This window comes from Falco cherrug, chromosome 4 (assembly GCF_023634085.1).
Source record: "Falco cherrug isolate bFalChe1 chromosome 4, bFalChe1.pri, whole genome shotgun sequence".
Lineage (NCBI taxonomy): Eukaryota > Metazoa > Chordata > Aves > Falconiformes > Falconidae > Falco > Falco cherrug.
Genome location: NC_073700.1, coordinates 87,589,662 through 87,609,596, shown reverse-complemented (window position 1 = coordinate 87,609,596; position 19,935 = coordinate 87,589,662). Strand labels below are relative to the sequence as shown.

Sequence of the window (19,935 nt, the reverse complement as noted above, 5' to 3'; positions counted from 1 at the left end):
CTCCCCTGTGAGTAGCACACCCAGCAGTATCATAGTTACACTGCCAAATACACCTGGAGATGGGGACAGGGCTCTAGAATTTAAGTTCTCAAGCATGTGCTTTCATGGCAGTTTTGTTACATGAGACCATTTAGACCTTTAAATGGTTTGACTATAACAGTAAATGCAGATCAGGTAAAGAATAAAAAGAAAAGGGAAAAGCAAGCAATAGGGATGGGAGAAGTTTGTCTTCCTCAACTTAAGCAGCTTCTGTGACCATAAAACAAACAAAAGTAAATTCTTTAAAGTGAAACCTTACCTATAGATAGTTTTTTAAAGTCAAATTCACTTCTAACTGATGCCGGGGAAGTCAATTAATCCCTTTCACAAACTGAAATGGATGCTCACATGTAATAAGCATTATCTCTCTGTTAAAAAAAAAGTTAATAGGAAACCACCTGCATTGCTTTCCTTGTTGTATAAAAACAACACTGGAGTTTTCCTTTTGGCAACATTTCTCCTTAGCCAAAAAGATACTATCATGCATTTGATACAGAGCCATAGTTTGAGTTAATTGTTTGTGCCACTCTCACTTCCACCTTTATTTGTCTTGCATCCCCTTCCCTCAACAAAATCTCATTGCACTCAGTATGATAGAGCTGAGGTGGCCTGGCATGCTGAAAACAGTTATACTTAGTATAAAATAGATGACATACCTTTATCATGATACATGAGGCAAACATTCGGTGAAAGGTCAGGCAGCTTTACACTACTTGCAGCGGGAGGGACACTGATGCTTTTGCAGAGCTAAGAACCAGCTGCATGTGTTACCATTTGCAGCACCAGACACAGACAGACCCTAAATGGCACAGAAGTCATGTTTAGCAGTGTACTTACTCTTTTTTCATGCATGCGGTCTATTTAATTTTCATGGTGCTCTCGTGTTAGACAATACACCTACGCTTGCCACTGTGCACATTTTTCACTCTGGCTGCGTACACCTCCCAGCCTTCTTCGGTTATGTGAGTTCCCGGGTACGGGGTCTCGTGACAAGCGCGTCAAGTCAAATGGCAACCACACCTCTGCTTGCAGGACAGGGAAAGGGTCTTACAGCAGGAGTAACTTCTGCTAGCAGGGACCCTTGGAGCATGGTGCTTCTTTTGGAGGCATGCCTTCAGCTGCAGGGCTTGGTCCAGCCCCCAGGCCCTACACCTTCGGCACATGAGGCACCCAACCAGACGAGGCCACGGTGCTTGCTGCAAGTGAACAAACAGGGGAAGGCAGTGCAGGGAGTCAAAAACCACTGTGTATGTTAGGTCTTGCAGTGACTCGGCTCCTGGTTCTCTTAATCTAGCCTAATGGCCACTGTGTCCAAAGATACATTGGCTGATTATCAGATTATTAAATTCAGTTCTGCAGAGATGCACATAACAAACGGAAAGAAAGAGGTCAGAAAGGGTTTGCGAAACAGGACATAAGGTTGCATTTCTTTCAGGGAAATTGGCCCAGAAGTACCATTAAGATATTAGTGGAAAAACATTTAAAAACATCATAGTGGATCTCAAAATGGGTAGTTACAAAACACAGTCATTAGCTGTTTTTTAAAAGTTAACACAAAAGTAGTGCTTTTTTAATAATAATGAAACAAGAAGCCAACTCTTTTAAGAGGGCATGAACTGACTTCTGTGTAATCATTGCCATGCATGAACAGTTTAATGCCATCACAGATTTACTAGCTTAGGCTGTATATACGTTTCCATGTGTGTCAACCTTTGGTAAAATCTTACCAATTTCACATGAGCTACAATGCAGAATTTAAGCCCTGCAATAAGCCAAGTTACCAGGAAAACTACAGATTAGCATCAGGAATTGAATGAGTAGCATATGGAAGGCACATCTGCCAAAACAGACACGGAATATGTTTTTAAAATAAATAAAATAAACAACTCCCAAAGAAACAAAGACCATGCTCCTAAATGACCTGCTGAATGAAATATTATTTGCAGTGCTATAGGCTTTGCTTGTAGGGGTAAGGTACAAGAAGGGGAGTGTGTTCATCTTCCTTCTCTCCCCACCAGTGAGCAACCAAGCTCAAAAGGAAGCGGACTGAACCTTTCCAGGCTGCGTGGCTAATACATGAAGTCCCCCAGACCAAGCCACAGAGAAGACCCACCCAAAAGCTGCAGGCAGCGTTGTTAGAGCGCGATTTGGAAGCACAAAGCCAAGTGATGCTGTGATCGAGTCACAAGCTTATCTACAAGAATTACAGATGCAGCTCCAGCATGCCTGCTCTGGGCTGCTTGTGGCGGGGGTGGCCTAGCTGTGCTTCTCCGTAGTGAACCCAGGCGGACAACAGGAAAACTGGCCAACATTCGTGGTTATTTCAGGCTAAGGCAGTTCCCTGACTGGTCCTGCTTGGTTCCCCCAGCCAGATGGAAGAAATGCCATGTGATTCTGACCACAAGGAAATCATTAGGATGATAAATGCTTAAAGAATAAGCTATGCTTTGGAAACACCATCTTGTCTGAGATGTCAAAATCTTAATTTAAAAGAAACCACTCAACTATCACTTTTGCTTTGAAGTGCTGTACCTTTTTTTTTTTTTTCTGTATTCAAATGCCACTTTTTTAAAGGGGGGAAGAGGTTCAGAAGTACACCCCAATCATTGTTTGCAATATCCTGTGATGCTGTTAAACAATTCTTTTAAAGTCTAATTGATGTTTGTGATCTAGCACTGACAAATCCTTATTCTGCTACTTTAGTCATACATACAGTATGAACATACATCTTTCATTCACATCTCGGGAACATTGAAAAAGTTATTCTACAATGTGTTAGCTATAAAAAAAGGCAAAAGCTTTCAACAATTCCAGAAGGGTCTAAACCAAATCTGATACTTTTTTCCTAAGTCTGATTTTATTTTCATTGTTATGTAACACATGTATTTCTACAATGTTAGCTACTTTTCTCAAAAGCACTATTACATGCTGTCATCAGAATTAACTCTTTTCAGAATGACTCCTCAAAATACCAGGTTTTGTAATTATTTCAAAAATATTTGTACTATTTTTGCCTAAAGATCTGGTCTGAATGTCTCTGCATAAAGCAGATCCTTGTTCAAATAGGTGTTCTTTAATCATAAAAATGCAGCAGAAACAGAAAACTCTTTGGGTGTTTTATGGTGTGAAAACAGAAAGTCTGTACGGAGCTGGTTTCAACATCAAACTGCCGTATGCAGAAAAAAACCCCCGACCAGCTGCTAAAATTCTGCTGGTTCTTTGAGACAGCCTGAACAACTGATCAGAAGATTGGTGCATGATGGAGTTCCTCACTTTAAAAGCCTAGAAGGGAGCCTTGGTGGAAAGGTTGTTTTGCTACAGTGCAAAGGAGAAAGAGTAACTCCATTCAAAATGTGTTTAATTTTCTAGTAAACATTGGTTTCAGGTATAATGGATGATAACCTTCTGGGCAAGAGAGAAAAACAAAGTTATCTGTGCTGAGGTCTAGTCGCAGGATAGGTTCTACAAGGCAGATTTTCCACCTTGTGACTGATTGTGCCTTACAGTAAGTTACCCTTTGCTTATTGAGTGATGATTATTCACACTTACTAAGACCAGATCCCATAAAGTGCAACTCTAACTCTCAAAATAAATTACAAATTCTAGGTTGAGAAGGGACTGGGGAGCCATTTTGGTGGTGGCAACCATCTTGGGGCAGAATTGATTCAAATAGCTGGATTTCCAGAAATTACTAATATTTTGCAAATGTGATAATTTTAAGATAATCTTTCCAACTGTCAGCCATTCCACTAGAATTAGAGGAAGGGTACAGCAATCTACCTATGACACGTAATCATAAGAGGAATAATTTCTGCCACACATTTTTTGCTCTTAACTCAGAAGACCTCAGAGATTTAGAAATAAAAGTGAGTAGTAGAAACCACTTTTCGAGGCCATGAGGTAAATTGAGAACATACAGCATAGGAATGCCCCCTCTTAAGATCTCATTGCAGGTTTAATATTCAATGAAGTTTGGAGGTTTTAAGTACTTACACATTTGACACATAAACCAACTGCATGATTTAGGAACGAGGTTTTGTTTGTGATTTAGTTCCCCTGCAGAAGACTTATCACTCAAGACCTGCTCATTTGCGGAGCTTTGACCCTGAAGATGCACCAATGTATTTGTGAGGAAGAGGGTTCCTGATACTTGGTAAAGAAAGATGAGGGGAATAGTCTGTGAAAACAAGGATGAGGCTCATGCTCCTGTGCACCTCAGAAGCGATGCTCAGTGCGGGATGCACAGGAAAGGGGTACGGTCCCAAGGGAAGGACAAAGTGGCTGTTAGGAAAGTTTTATCTTCACAGATTTATTTTTCACCACTGAAGATGACAAAGGCTAGAGTGACTGAAGAGGGGGAGTACAGAGGACTTTTAAAGGAGCAAGAATCCTCAAGGTTTAAACAGAACCTCTGCAACAAGTTTGATGCACGGGGCAACGGTTTAGAAACGGGGGAAAACAATAGCAATCTTAAGAGGCTGGAGACTGCACGTAACAAGCCACACGATCCAAGCCTGGTGTGGAGCAGACACCTTTGCCGCTGCTGTGATTTATTACCATTCCCACGACAGGGCAGGGCAGGATTGTGGCAGTGGAGAAACCACTGCTGGATGCAGAGCAACGAGGCAGGAAAAGCCGAGGGGAACACCGTGATGCACAAAAAAACAGGGCACCTGCCGGTGAAGTTTGCGTAAGCAAAGGTCAAACGCCCCGACGTGAGGCAGCCCCGGGCAGTGAGTCAGCCAGCCGGCGGGCCCGGGGAGCGGCAGGGGCGCCCGTGTGCCGGGGTGGGAGGGCGCAGGCCGCCCTCGCCTCAGCCCAGAGCCGGCCGCGACCCGCTGCGGCGCCGAGAGCCGGGCGGAGGGCGAGCCGCCTTGCCCGCCGGGGAAGCAACAGGCGGGGGGCGGCGGCTGAGGGGAGCGGCAACTGAGGGGAGCCGCGGCGGCGGCTGAGGGGGGCGGCGGCCGAGGGGAGCCGCTCCCCTCCCCTGCCCGCCGCCGCGGCGAGCCCCGCGCCTCTCGCCAGGGCTGCCCCTTCCCGCGCGCGCAGCGGCGGGACCGTTAAAACCGTTGCCGCTCCCACTTTCGAACTGATTCAAACTCGGCAGCGCCGAGCGGCGCGGCCCCTCCCCAGGCTGTGCCGCGCTCCCTCCCGGTGCCCGCCAATCCTCTCGCCTCCCTCCTTTCCCCTCCCTCTCCCCCCTCCACGTGAGGCGGCGGAGAGTCCCAAGCCTCCCCGACGCGGCGCCGGGCCCGGCCCCAGTGAGGGGGAGCTGGGGCGCGGCGGGCGCGGGGCTGGGGCCGGAACCGGGGGGCGGGAGGGGGAAGCGCGGAGCCCCCAGTCCCCCGCGGGCAGCGCGAGAACAAAGAGTTCTCCCACCCCTCTCTCCCCCCCCCGCACGTGGGGAGCGAGTGCCCGCCTCTCGCCCCGCCCCCCGCCGCGCCTGATTGGCGCGGGGGGGGCCCTGTCCGGGGGCCGTCCAATCGGGGCGGCGCTCGGCGCTCGCCAATGAGCGCGATGCCGATTGGGCCGCTGCGTTTGGCGCTCGGTCCGGGAGGGTGAATCCGGCAGCCGGAGGCTGAGGGGAGGGAGAGCGGCGCGGCGCGGAGCTGGCGGCGGCGGCAGCGGCGGGGCGGCGGCGACGGCGGCGCGAAGCCGGGGCAGGGGGGCGGGTGAGTGAGCGAGCGGGTGGCAGGGCGGGCGGCAGGGCGAGCGACACCTCGCGGGCTTGAGGCGTTGGCGCCGGGAGCGGCTATTTATAACCGGCTGTCTTTGTAATGGGGGAGGGGAGGAGGGGGTGGAAGGGGGGCGACGGCTCCCGGGGAGCAGCCGCCTCCCGTCCCCTTCCCGCGGGCGCGGCAGGGCCGCGGGGGTCCGGCGGCGGGTGGCGCTGGCGGCCCGACACGCGCGCTCCCGGCCGGTGACAGCTGGAGGGGAGAGACATGGAGTCTGAAGTGCCCTTTGTCTAAGTTGGCTCCGTCCAGCCCGGCCGGCGCTCCCCGTTCCGACCCCCGCCCGGCGGAGCGCAGCCCCGGGTTAGGGGGCGAGGTCGTCGCCCCCCTCCTTCGGGGGTGGGGGGCGGCGGGCGCGGGGCCCGCGGGGAAGACCCGGTGGTTTCGTTCCCCGCCTCCCCGGTCCTGCTGGCCTCATGCGGCGGCGGCTGCCGGGCACGGTTTGATTGCAGGGGCAGAGGGGAGGGCTGCGGGCGCCTCCCGCCCGCCGGCTGCCGTCTCGGAGCGCTCGGTGGAGAGATCCGCGGCACCCGGCGCTTCCCCCGCCGAGGCCGGGCTGCCGGCGGGCTGGGACGGCGCGGCTCCCGCGGCCGCCCGGAAGCGGGCGCTCGGCGGGGCGAGCTGGGCGGGGAGGCTGAGCACGCCCCGGGCCGCCACCGCACCCGCTGTCCTGCAAACCGGCTCCGGGCCGGAGCTCCCGCCCTGCCGCGCCTGGCCTTGCGGGGGGTGCTGGCTCGGGGAGGGGGTTTGCGGGGGGCGAGGGGGTGGATCGGTCTGGAGCCGTCTCCCTTCGGCCAACTTCCTAATCGTTAAGAGCACGGTGCGAGCTTGGACTGCTGGAGCGCCGCGAGAAAGTTCAGAGAGAGCTGGAAGTCCCGGGGTTTGGACCTGATGTCGCCGAGCTGGGGTATACAGAGCGCTCTCTAAAACTGGGGTGTCTGGGGAGGCGTGCTGGGGGGCACTGGGCAGCGCTGGCCCCGAGGAGCAGTACGGTTGGGTAAAGGTGGGAGAAATCGGTGTGTTGTGGCGTCACGCGTGTGTGTGTAACACCAACAGGTATTCATGGTGATTCAGGAATTGTTATTAGCAGACAAAAGGAAAGCAATCTGTGCATAGATGCAGCAGGAATGAGATAATAAACCCTGCACGTTACTCAAGATACTTATTCCTAACTTACAAAGCACTACCCTTATTCTCTTGGAGCTACAGAAAAGTTTTTTTTGTTTTTCTAACTAGGGAGCTGGAAGTTCAGATTCTTGGTCTCGTTAATAAGAAGCATGTAACAGTTTGAACAAAGCTGTTTAATTGTTGCAGGCTAGGTTCGTCTTTGTTTAAGTCTACCAACCGTAGTTTCAGTTCTCAGGAGTTTGGTTCTTACTAACACAGATTCCAGTGAAGAGTTTTTTTACCAGCATTTTCAGTGTAATCTTCACTTCTAAATTGGGATTTCCTCATAGATAGGTTGATCTTTTTTGTAGGGGTTGGCGCATTCAGGTTCTTTATATGAATTATAAAAATTAAAAGGTCGTTCTTTGTTTGTCCCCAGTGTCTATATCAAATTGAGAGTCCGGGGAATGTTTATTTGTGGTAACAATAAAGCATCTTCAGAAGGGTGAGTATTCCTTGTACGTAGTGTACTATAACTACTCTCACTTTAGATTATTAAAATGTGAATATTTAAGATCTGCAGAGTCTTTCAGAGAGCATGCTTCCAGTGTTTTAGGAGATACAACTCAAAAGTTTTGTGCAACATGTTGAGTGTTTTTAACTTTGAGAGCTAGTGAGTGCTTTATCAAGTACTGGCTTTAAGATCATTACATCAAAAATGTTACATTTCTTGTTGTGGCATTTAAAAAAAAAAGGGGGGGGGGAATCTTTTTTTTTCATCTGTCTACATGATGAATGAAAGTAACAATTAAAGTTGAACAACCTGTGGAGAAATCTGTGACAGTAAAGTGTTGCATGAGATGCCAACAGCTATTTTCGTCTGGAACTTTGGAAGAATTCAAGATTCTAATCAAGGAAAAAAATTAGGGAAAAAAATATTTTTTCCAGAGATTTCTGTTTTAAATAAGTAGTTTCATCCTGAAAAGTGACAGACACTGAAAACTGGCATTGTCAAAAGGTCATACAGTGTCTTTGCTCAGTTTAGAGCTAAAGCAGTAGTGTGTAAACTTAGGCCAGAGACTTGAAATTCAAGCTCAATTTTTTTTTTCTGACTGTATTTTTCCCCCTCTTGCTAGAATTGCCAACAAGCTGAAATACGGTGATTTCGTCAAATAGATTTTTGTTTGTTCTGAAACATTGCAACATTCGTGGGTGAAATGTAAATATATTCCTGCACTTCTGCTTACCTGTAAAGAAACTTCAGCTTAGTGAGAAGGAAATTTTTGTACTGCATTATTGAACACGCTAACTATATTATATAGAGAGTGCAAGCTAACTGCCGCTTTCTGTAAAGCAGTTTATGTCAGAATAAAATACATCTAGCATGTAGTACAGTCCAACAGTGTTCCTAAAAAAGCTGATGCACTCTAAAATTCCTATCAAAATCAGTCAAAAAAAATCTGTTCTTGTCACTGCTCACAAGCAGATTCAGCTTCTTTAGCTGTATATATTGTATACATTTTAATAAGTTCATAGATAAAATGTTAAAATTGAACAACAGTTTTAGACAACAGTACTGTATGCATGTGAATGAACAGTGAGAGTTATTTTTTAAAATGGCTGCAATACTGACAGCAGGCATATTTAATAAATGTTTGCTTTACTTTGTATTTGAGCAAGTGCTGTGGGAAACTATTGTTGGCTGTCATCTGAAAGTTCTGTAACTCTACAGTCGGCTAAAATGCATCTGTAAGCGCCGACTTGAGAAGTATCAGTGAAAATTCAGGGGGAATAAAGTTTTCCTCAGCAGGGATGCTGAAAATCTCAGGAACAGGACCTAGTCTTTGCTAAGCAAGTAAGTTTACTAAGTCAAGTAGGTCATCTTTACAGATTTACCTATTCAAGCAAAATTTGGTTTACCAGATTTGTTAAAAAGTGGAGGAAATGGACGAGGCGCTGTATATATAAATTTTAAGGCTATGTTGAGGTGTTTGAATAATACTTACATTAAGAAACAAGCTCCCTGTTAACAGAAGCTGTAGGACAGTAATGGGAGGTTTATTTTAATGTTAAAACCGCTACTAGCCTTCTGCTCATACTGTGAGCAAGGTCCATGGAGAGCAGTGCTGGGCTCATTGAAATGGTGTCTGGTTGAAGACCGCATTTATGCTGTCTCTATCTCTAAATGTATAGATACATTCAGCACCTATGTATATGACTTGTACAACTGTTCTGGAATGACTAAGTCGATGTTCAAATGGATGAGTTACTCCAGTACGGACATATAAGTGATAACTTCAGTTAAGTGATTACGTCTATGAGGTGAGGCAAAGAAAAACCTTGTATAAAATGGATGCAAAACAGGGAGAGGTGCTTGGCAGGGGAATGATACATTGATTACAAGTTAGCAGAGTGCTTGGGTTTCTTTTTTAGCTCTGAGTATGTGGCCCCGGGGGTTCTGTTGACCTCAAGGTGAAAAGGAAAACAATGTACAGAATTATTAAATTGGTATTCTGTTCTCACAGAGATCGGTTAAAGATTTTGGGATGATGCTGTGTATGTCTGTTTATGGATGAGGTAAAACTGAAGAGTGAAATCTGTTGGAGGAAGGGAACAGGTTCTGTTGAGTTCCAAGCAAGAAACAGTGAAGTTTTCTAAAAAACAGTAGTAACAGTGCTGCTTTCTGTAACAGATAATTGTAGGTAGTTTGATAGTTATGGGCTTTTTCTAGTTATACACCTATATTTCTACTAAGATGTGTCACGCTGTTGTCTTGAGGTCTGGATCCTCAGTGAAAGTGAGAAAACCACCTCCAGTCTTGCAGTCAGAATATGTATTCTGAATTAAAAAGATAAAGTAACACTATTAAACTGTTGTAGAGGCAACTCTTAAGAAGAGTGAAAAGTATAATTTGCCTATTATATCGATAAATTAAGCTTCTTTAGAAATGGTAAAAAAGAAAGGAATCTTCAAATATATGACTATTTAACTGCAGACTTGTAAACTGGTCATCATGTAAAAAAAGAAAAAAATATTGGGAAAGAAGAGGATGTCTGTTAGTGTCCCTGCTGTGCCCAGGAAAAACTGAAAACGAACCAACACACACAAACACCCCACACACCCCTCAGATTAATGTGGGTCATGCCCTTATTTTAGGAATCTTTTGGCTACCTGGCTGAAGTCTGCATATAGTATTTTCCAATAATTGTGCCTCTGCTCAGTTTCTGAAAAATACTCTTGTCTTGGAACAATTTATAATGCATGCTATGCTTCCTTTCTAATGGTAAAATCAGTGGTACTTTTAAGGCGAGAAGGCCATTTGGAAATCTAGATAGATCCTGCACGTGTTCTGAATGCTCTGGATCAAAATAACAATGTAACGAGTGGATCAGCACAGAGTTGTCATTTGCTTGAAAACGTCATGTATTACTTCCAGAGCTTCTAATTTGGATATATACAATTTCATCAACAAGTGAGGTAAACCCAGTGCCTTACTGTGTCCAAATAGAGACTGCCTTGATACACAATTGCAGAACTTCAGAATTTACTATTAGTTTTCTTTTTATATGTATGCATATGGTGCCTGCTTAAACGATGTTGTATGTGTAATTATGCAAGCAAAGTAGTACAAATTGCAGTGCACATCCTAGGTTTTCTGAGGTGTGAACTGAAAATAAATCTGTACAGAAGAGTATGATTTCTTTATGCTTTTATATTATTTTTAAATCTAGAAATAGGCCCATTTCCCTTACCAGTTTTTGTTGTACCTTGCTCCTTCCCATTCTGCTTTTTACGTGGTTGGTTCAGGTTTTTTTTTTTCTGCCATGTATTCTATTTTTCACAGCTTGCATGTTCAGTTTAAATCCCAAAGCAGTTGGATCTAATTTAAAGAAACAAAAGTATTTGAAAGGAAGAAAACTCAAACCTTTAAACATATATAATTTTTATTTTTCTTTTTAATGTGAGCTGTTTCCTTTCCATGTTTCTTAGTGTGAGTGGATTTGGCAGGCTTTATATTTTTGGTGTGTAATTGTCTGATTTTATTTTTCACTATTAAGATAAAATATTCTAGAAATGGAATTCTAGAAACTGGAATTCAGTTTGCTGCTGCTGTCAGAAGTCAGGCAGATGTGTGTTACAGGTGCTTGATTTACCTGTGAAACTATACCATGACAAATGTATTAAAGTCATTAAGTTATTATTGTCTCTTTTTAATGATATGATTTATAACCAGGGTCAGTATATAATCTGTCTTTTGTGATAACTTCTTCTACCTATATGTTCACTAGTTTGTGTCATGTTTCTAGTGAGTATTTATTACTTGGGTCTTTAGTGCAAAGTTAAATCCACTGTTCAACCATTGGAAGAAGGATTGACATAGGTTGTTTTATTCTTAAAATAGTTTAACTGTTATTGGTGTGGAATCCATCATTGCTTTGAAACTGGGAGATGTAATTGGTCCCAAAGCCTTACTATTTGTAATTTTCTTCCTTACCCTGAGGGAGGTGATTTTTTTTCACTGGTGGGTGCTGGCGTTTTTTGGGGTGTGTGTTTGTTTGTTTTTTTCCCTTGTGCTTGGGATTTTGTTTTGTGTTGTTTTTTTTTCCAAGATAAACTGTTTCTTATTAATTTTCTCCATTAAATCAAGCTTCTAGAAAAGTAGTCTCTCTGTTTTTTCCCTTTATAAGCAACGCTTAATCTAATGTGCTGTTGGATTAATCCCCATATACCTTATAGAAGAGTAATGCCATACATTAGACCCAATTATTTTCAGGACTTTAAAATGAGAGTTGTGTAAATAACTCTTATGGTTGTTTTAATCATTTGAAGCTTGTCTTAGAATTTTTCAGATGGCTGGCAAAATACTAGATCAGCTCCAAAATTTGCCAGACTGTTCTAGAATAAATTTACATACATGGAAGTGTAACGTCTTTGAAAGTTTAGAGTATTTGCCTATGCAGGGGAAGAAGTTAGCTATTAAACTAAACTGTTGTGTGGCAGGGTTTTTGTAGTATGGAGTGTGTGGTTTTTTTGTGTGTGTGGATTGAGCTGAAGAACCTGTGGCTATTTTAGCGTTTTTAGAGTAAAAAAGGTGTGTCCACAAAACAAGTTTGGGTGGAATAGTCTGCACTTCATATTCACACCCTAAATTTTTGCCTGTGGAGACATGCCTTAAGTGCTCCCAGCAAATGTTACCTTTTCTGCCAGACTTATCCAGGATATCAAAAAGCTGAATATTAAGAGATGGAGGTGTTAGGCAACAGAGGCTATTTGGAATGTGTGTGGGAGTCATCTGACTCCTCTGGGCATCTGTGAATGAGTGTTAAGGGAGAAATTTGGAGGTATGCATTTGAACAACTCAGAGGTGCTGTTCGAGTTTTATGTGTAAAACATAACTTTCTCCTGACAAGTAGCCAGGCTTGGTCTTATGTAAGGAGTGTGGGATGGTTTTAATGTGACTTGTAAAAATCATGATCAAAATTAGGCCTGATACTTTTTGTTGCTTTTGTGCTGTTCTTAGATTTAAAATGTTTTACTTTGTTTTTGATCCATATAGTCTTACTCATGCATGCAAATATAGTTAAAAGTATTTATACATGCAGATACCCAAATAGAAGGTAAAAAACTTGCATTACCCTGCTGCACAGTGTTTTGCTGATGTTGCCCAAACTGAGGAAAGATGTCAGTTGACTTCAGTTAGTGCAGATTTTGGATTGATCTTAAATATAAAGTATCTGGTTATGACTTCCCCATTCTCTCTTTCCCCTTTTCCCCACCCAGGTTGGGGGCAGGGGGGAGATAGTACTTGAACTTGTTATTTTTATTTCCAAAACAGTATTTTTCTAAAAGTATCAAATGTTGAAATGTTCTGGAAGAAAGCAATAACATAGTGAATTTAGAAAATTTTGCTTTGAAATAGTTACTGTTACTCCTTACATGTTATTCAGTAATGATTTTATGTCTCTTCTTGTTTCTCTAAATTCTGAGGCTGTAGGGATACAGAGAAGGAACTTAATTTTTGAAAGGAAGAGGAATACTTTTGAAGGTTGCAGGCTTGCATATGCAGACTGATTGGACACACTAGTAAGGATTTGTCTTTTTCTTTTAAGGGCTGTCTGAAAGGTGCTACATTACTTTTTTTGTTCTACTCTTGTATTTGCTTAAGGAAATGTATTGAAAACCCAATTATTTGTATGGGAATCTTACTTTGTTATTAACAGACATAATTTTTTTTTTTCTACTGAAGAGAATGAGACTGAGAAGTACCCATACCGTTGTTTCTTGAGGAGTAAATGTTCTAAATGAAGCACTCCAACAAAATAAATCTAAAGGCAGTGTACTATTAGGAAAAAAGAAGTCATCAAACTGATGTCCTCCTTTTTGGCTGTTAGAAAATCTGAAATAAGCTTGTTTTCTAGAACTGTCATGTTGTTGGATCTTACTCAGGTATTCATGTTTAATCAACCTATACTCAGTGCCTAAAACTTTTAAAATGATTGGGAGAATTAGTCAAGACTAGGTGAGTTCTTGCCATTTTTTCCTTCTTCCTTTTTATTGTTTAAATTTTTGAAGCAATTGATTTATTATTTATTTTTTAAAGATATTTAGAACCACAGACAATTTTGGCTGTATCTTTGGAAGTACTTCTGGAAGGTCTGAGTTACTTAAAAATTCTGAGTTGCAAAATTTTTAACATCCTGGCAGATAGGGTAGGGGATGTTGATTATCTGATAGTTGCTTTGTTTTGATAGTTTTCTAACACCCCCCACCCCCCCTCCGCCCCCCCCCCCCTCCCCCACCCCAAAAAAAAGAAAATCCAACGTAAAACTAGTAAGAAGATAAATTCAGATTCCTCATGTTTTTCAAGGAAGGAAAAGGGGAGTGATGGAACATTTCCTCCTCTTTAATATCCAAGAGCTACTTGACTCCTAATTCTTCCCTTTCTTTCCTCCTTGTCCTTGGTAAAGAGTTGGAGTTTCTAGCGTTTGCCTGGTCAGTTTATAATGGTGGTAAAACTCCGTATAAGAATATTCAAGCAATACAGTGCTAAACTATCTATATGAATGAACTGTTAGGGGAGAAAGCAAGAAATAAAATAGCATGGGAGGCAAGTTCTTTTATTTTTTTTAAATCAGATGGGGGGGAGCATGATTGAAGAAGAAAAAAAGTGAGTTCTGTGAGCCCTAGAGTTGACTTGCTTCTGTTCTGTCTTGTGTGTCAGTAACTGAACTGCTTTGATTTACTATGTGAGGTGAGCATTCCAAGTAATAAGTTGTATGAGTTTCAGTATGAACTGAACGCATCCAGAAATTGATCTGCAGGCTTAGGCATTTAGTAGTCTCACAAGAAGCTGAAAATTGAATGTCTAAGGCCATAGCTCACAGTGTGTTTAGATGGGAACAGAGTGGCTGGATGCTCACTTTTCTTCAGTCAAAAGTAGCAAGGTATTTTCAGCCAGAGAACTTCCTCGCGTCTGTCAGTATCTGACTGCAAAAATGCTCATGCTGGCAGGAGGGAAATGACAGCACAGGTGCAGGAAGAAGTGGCAGGTAAAATTGCTTCTTTTTGCAGCAATGCCAGTGTAAAGTAGGGGTGATGCTTGAAAATCAAAGCTGTCTGGTCCTCCATACAGTTTTTGCCTGGTATGTTTGGGCAGTAATGAGAAACTGTGTTTGAGAGATTCATTTAACTTTTAAAAACAGATTGCAAACAATAATTGATGAAGGAAGGTAGATATTGTCATCAAGGTAAGCAGAAGTCGGGAGTTAAGTATAGGGAGGGAAAACAGGGATTTCTACCAAATCTGGAAATTGGGCTGAAGGTTAGAATTTCTAATACCTAAGGTAGGAGCATTCCCTAGCAACATCTAGACATACAATGCAGGATTGTAGCTACTGTAAAGTGGTGTATGTAATTATGTTACGTACTGGAGCAGAGAGCAGGTATGGAGTGAGTCTTCTGAATTGTGGTTAGCTGCAGTGCATTGCTTGTGTAGGGATCTGCTGCTATCTGTTGATATATCAGTGTCTGCAGCCTGAAGTGATGTTTCTCCCTAGTAATTAGTTTTGGTTTTCATGACTTCCCTGATTATTTATTTATTCATTATTTTTTTCTCTAAAATGTGAATTCACACTGCAGCATTTCATTAATGCCAGGGTATTTGCAGTCCTTCATGAAACCGTTGCAGAAAGCATACATAACTTGGTGACACAGTCACGTCACATTTGACTTACGTCTGCCATTTGCACCAAAAGTTACTGTAGAGGATGTATGCAGAAGGATGCATCAGCCTTGTTATCACAGGAAAGCTAAAAATCAGCCATTTAGAGGAAATTCTGATTACATTGATTAGCTCCGATACAAGCTATTGCCTATGTTTATAATAATAAGTAACCATTCCAACTAGTTTTAGTTTGGGGAATAATACTGCAAATAAAAATATAGGCATTACAGTTAATAAGTTAGTTTGGTAGTAGTACTGCTGCTACAAGTAAGAAGTTTGATTAGATTAAGTATGCCATGAAAATGTACTCTTAGTTGACTGATAGCCGTACATACACTGTAAGAGAAAAGGTGTCTGTTGTAAACACAGTAACTGTACACATCTTGGTCAGGGTAGTGTGTGATGACCAAGTGTGAATTTGCCACAAAATGATGATTTATTTTTTTTAATCCTCTTTTGAAAGAAGCTGTAAATCTTACTCAAAAGATACAAAAAAGCATCTCTGTAATCTTGATTATCCTGAAGGATCATTTGGGAGCTATTAATTAAGGAGCTTCTGGGGTAGTAAAAAGGCCCAAAACCATTATACTTGGGGAGAAATAATTGAGAAGGAACATCTTTTGAGTTGTGGGGAAGTAGGTCATAGAGTAGTTGCTTATTGTGAATGTGTATGGCTCGACTTGCTTGTTAATATGTTTACTTGTTAATATGTTTTAAAAAATTTAAACAATGTGTTTAAAATTCATTTAAAAAAATCAAAAAAAGTGAAATTGAAGTCAGGGTGGGTGGGTGGGTGGGGATACCCACCAAAAAAACCCAAACCCAAGAAACCATTTAATGTTCCAGGGTGTATCTCAGGCTTCTGATCTTAAGCACACCAAATGCAAGGTAAGGCTGTAGTCACTTAAAGGATAGAAGATAGAAGTAAAAGGTCTGAAGAGTGAAATTTCAAAGGCACAAAGATTGGACTGTAAAAGAAGCGGAACCCTATTAGGATAAGAAGACAACTTATTGGAAAAACAGTTCCTTCATATTTGTTTTTTGGTTGGTTTTTTTTTTTTTTTAATTTTAAACATAATGGTAAGTTTAGGGAGAGTATGTAGCACTTGTTAGACTACATTCTTAATTAGTGAAGACCTTTCTGATCTGGCTTTTTTAAATTATGATTTCTAAGAGGTAGAACTGAGGGCTCCAACTATACTGTTAAGCAGACAAGGCCTCTTTCAAATGAATAAACACACAGAATAGTAGTGGAAAGGAGTGTGTGAACTAAGTAGTTGATGGAGATGTTAAAGGACACTGTAATATAGCAAATGTTTCTACTGATTAGAACAATCAATGATTACACACCAAACTGAAGAGTTCAGCCTGATTAAGCTCTTAAGCATTTTAATTCACAAATTATTGTTCCCTTAAAATAATTCCCAAATTGTACCTGTAGCTGATTGAAATACCAAGAGTTTTAGAATGCAGTGGTGGTTGTTTTCATGTGCTGAAATATTAAACTGGAATTTCAAAGGCAAGCAAACTCCATAGCATCACCTTTAAAAATAATGTGGTCCTTGGTTTTGAGATGGTGGGCCCAGTTCAGAGTTGTATTGAACTGTAGAATAGTTTAGGTTGCAGGTACATCTAGAGGTCATCTGATCCAGTGTCCCACTCGGGCAAGGCCAACGTTGAAATTGTCTTTTCCAGACCACTCCTAAAATGTTTCAAGAATGGAGATTCTAGCACCTCTCTGCTTAATGTGTTCCTATACTGGACTGCACTCACCGTGAAGAATTTTCTCCCTCTGTCTTGTCTGTTGCCTTCTTGCACTTTTATTTAGCATAGATTAGCATGTCTCAGTAGAGGGGCTGGAATAGTGCTCAGCTTCTGTGATCAGCCAGGTTTAGCACTGATTTGTGTAAGAAAGCACACTGTTAAGGAAATTAATTCTTTTATGTATTGTTTGAAATTCTTGAAGCGATTCGTCCAATTTTGATGAAGGCTAGAAACAGGCAAAAACATGATATATTGTAAAGAGTCTGTTTAGGAGTTTGGGAGCCTACATGCCATATTCTTAAATAATTTTGTTAAGAATAAATAGAATGTGCCTTGAAGCCTTAGACTTGTACTAATGCCTTAGACTTGTACTAATGATAGGAAATGGAAAATAACCATTGTTAACCATTGACTTGAATATATGCAGTTGTTGTGAATGGCTGTAGCGGGATGTGTGAGGCAGAACTGAATTGAACAAACCTATGGTAGCTCTTCATGTGTTGCAGAGATCTATATTTGTCTTGCACTGGCAATTAACGTAGACAAGTTAGAGATGGTTGCTGCTGTTTTGCCACTCACATCTTTTCAGAGCAATCTTCAGTTGATCTAGAGATAGCAGGAAATACGCGTCTTGAAAGCTACTTGTACAGAAGTAGTTTCCCACATTAACTGCTTTGATTGTGCAAAGTCTTGTAAAAAAAAATACACTGTGTGAATAGTATGTTTTACATGGTATGGAAATGTCTAGTGTAAATGGATGGTATGCTCTAATGGTTTGCTGACATTGACAGGGAAAGGCTTTGATCCTTTCCCTTGACCCTTGTTGTATGCTTCCTCTCCTTCCCTGCCAGTTTGGGTACTTACCAGGCCAGCATGAGCAATTTTGGTCCAGTTAGGGAACTCCTTATTTTGAGTACAGAAAAGATCTGATTTGATGTAACTGATCACATTTGCAATGCAAATTCTATCAGAGATGCTGAAGTAGTGCAGACAGACAATGAAGAGAGGAAACAAATGTCGTTTTAAGGTTCCACTTTCTTTTGCAGTCCTAGTTGAGAAGTACGGTAGGATGTATTTCTTGTCAACTTCCAAAAGCAAATAGGCATGTAAATGTGTTGCACGGTTTTGGTTAAGCTGAAATGTTCTTCAAAGTTAAGTTCTGTTAAGTAACTGTTAATACACAGTAACCATTGATTATGTTAGGGAGGAGAGAGAGCACTGACCTTGAACTTGACAACTCTGTTCCAGTGGAGGCAAAATGTTTAAGTTGTTGGTACATAAACAACACCCCCACCCCCCCCCCAATATCGTAGTGACAGCTGAGTACTTTTGAAGGGATTCCACTAACTGAAATGTATTCAGTGTTGCAAATAGTAATTTCAGGTAACTTAACTATCATGATAGAAGGAGTTTAATTGTGATGTGACTGCTCATAATAAAGGCATGCCCGTTATTATAGCAGCAGGCCACCTGCTTTTGGTGCTGCCATACTGTCTTGAAAACCTACAGCCATCATCAGTCTGTATTGGTGTTAGGGCTGACAGTAAAAGGTCTTGGATGTGGTCATTACCTACGCTGTACAGAGGCTTTTAATTCTACTTGCAAGTGAGGGGTTTTCTGCTAACTTGAGAGGGAGGAAGAGGTAGTATTACAAGATTTGAACATTTGCTTTCATACACAGACATTACTCCTCGATTTGGGGTTATGGCATTGGTACATCTGAGGATGTTAATAGTTCTCCTCCTTACATGAAGTTTGTTCAAATTAATACTTTTGTCTTTGGCAATAGCTTGAATAATGGTTTCTATCTCTAGAGTAATCAAAAACATTCTTGTAGAACATGGAATCTCATTAGAGTACATCACAAGTGTTTTTCTTAACCTACATCATCCACAGCCTCTGAAGCCTGTCCGAGTGCAGAAGAACAGATGATTTGTTTGGAGTTACTTGCTCAGATCAGTTCGTGAACTTACCAGTTTCTTTTGGATACTGTCAGAGCCCAATAGAGGTTAAACTTTTGTAGGCCAATACAAGCCTGTTGGCATTTTTCTGCCCAAAGAGTGGTACAGCTGGCATGGATGGCTTAGTAAATGTTTCCTGTTTCTAGTTGTTAAAAATAATATTTCTATATTGGTAAAACGGAGTAAACCCTCTTGTTTTGGCCCCAGTGTTGCCACGCCTTCACTTGTGCTGATTCAAGAATTCATGTGGCTGCTGAGCAAACCAGCTTGTGGAGCTGATTTTGTTGAAAAATTGTATTTAAGAACCAAGCGTGTTTATTTTCTGGGCTGTTCAGAATTTTTTTTAATTTTTTTTTTCCCCTGACCTAGTTTGATTAACAGAATCGTAAGCACTTAAGCTCTCACGGTAGAGAAGACTGAGTAGAGGTGGAAAGGAGTGACCAGGGGCCACTGATGCAGCAAACAGATGATCTCTTTCCCAGGTAAAACTGACACTAAATTTGAGGAAGGTAGTTGAACTGATGGTAGCATTTGATGTAAGCTCTCTCTAAATGCAAACATCCTTTATTGATTCAGTACTTCAGCATATGGAATAACAACATGAAGCAAATTTTAAAGCATAGATAAGTATTTTTAGGTATTTCTAGATTAAAAATAGGTTAAGCTGCGCTAAGCTTAAAATACCACATTTCTGTAATATAGAATCGTAAAAAACACACTACAGTTTACTCCCATCTATTTCTCTGTGACTAATTCTGTAAAAGAGTAAACGTGCTGTAGTTGTTTTTGTAGTGAAATATTAATAATAAACTGTGTAATCTTTCCTTACTTGTGTTTCAGAGCTAGAGATTTTTCTTAGTCGGTCTGGTTTGGCATCTGAAACCCCAGTCTGACAGTGGCCTTGAGAATATTTTTCTTCTCATGGAAATGAGAATGTTTTATTTTACATAGATAAGTTCGAAAGAAAACCATGTTTTGCTTTAGAAAGTCCAGAAAGCAGAGTAGCAATCAACTACAAAACTTCTGGGCGTTTTTTGTGTGTCTGCTGATAGGACAGGTAAAAAGCCATTTGAGGTGCTGGGAGTGTCATTCTTCCCCCCGCCCCTGC

At 42.0% G+C, this 19,935-nt stretch overlaps 1 protein-coding gene across 12 annotated transcripts in view; it reads left to right on the top strand.

The window, feature by feature from the left end:
* Positions 1-5,564: 5,564 nt before the first annotated feature.
* The window catches only part of EZH2 (enhancer of zeste 2 polycomb repressive complex 2 subunit), a 52,267-nt gene continuing 37,896 nt past the window's right edge, over positions 5,565-19,935 (top strand). For 7 of the 12 annotated variants that reach the window (XM_055710237.1, XM_027816181.2, XM_027816175.2 and 4 more), the window contains exons 1-2: positions 6,539-6,678; positions 7,318-7,383. In XM_055710237.1, the coding sequence (XP_055566212.1) occupies positions 7,346-7,383 (38 nt within the window). In that variant the 5' untranslated portion in view covers positions 6,539-6,678; positions 7,318-7,345. Of the gene's footprint in view, positions 5,712-6,538; positions 6,679-7,317; positions 7,384-19,196; positions 19,310-19,935 lie in introns of those variants that run through there. The other 5 variants (XM_055710233.1, XM_027816163.2, XM_027816157.2 and 2 more) reach the window with 5 other exon arrangements.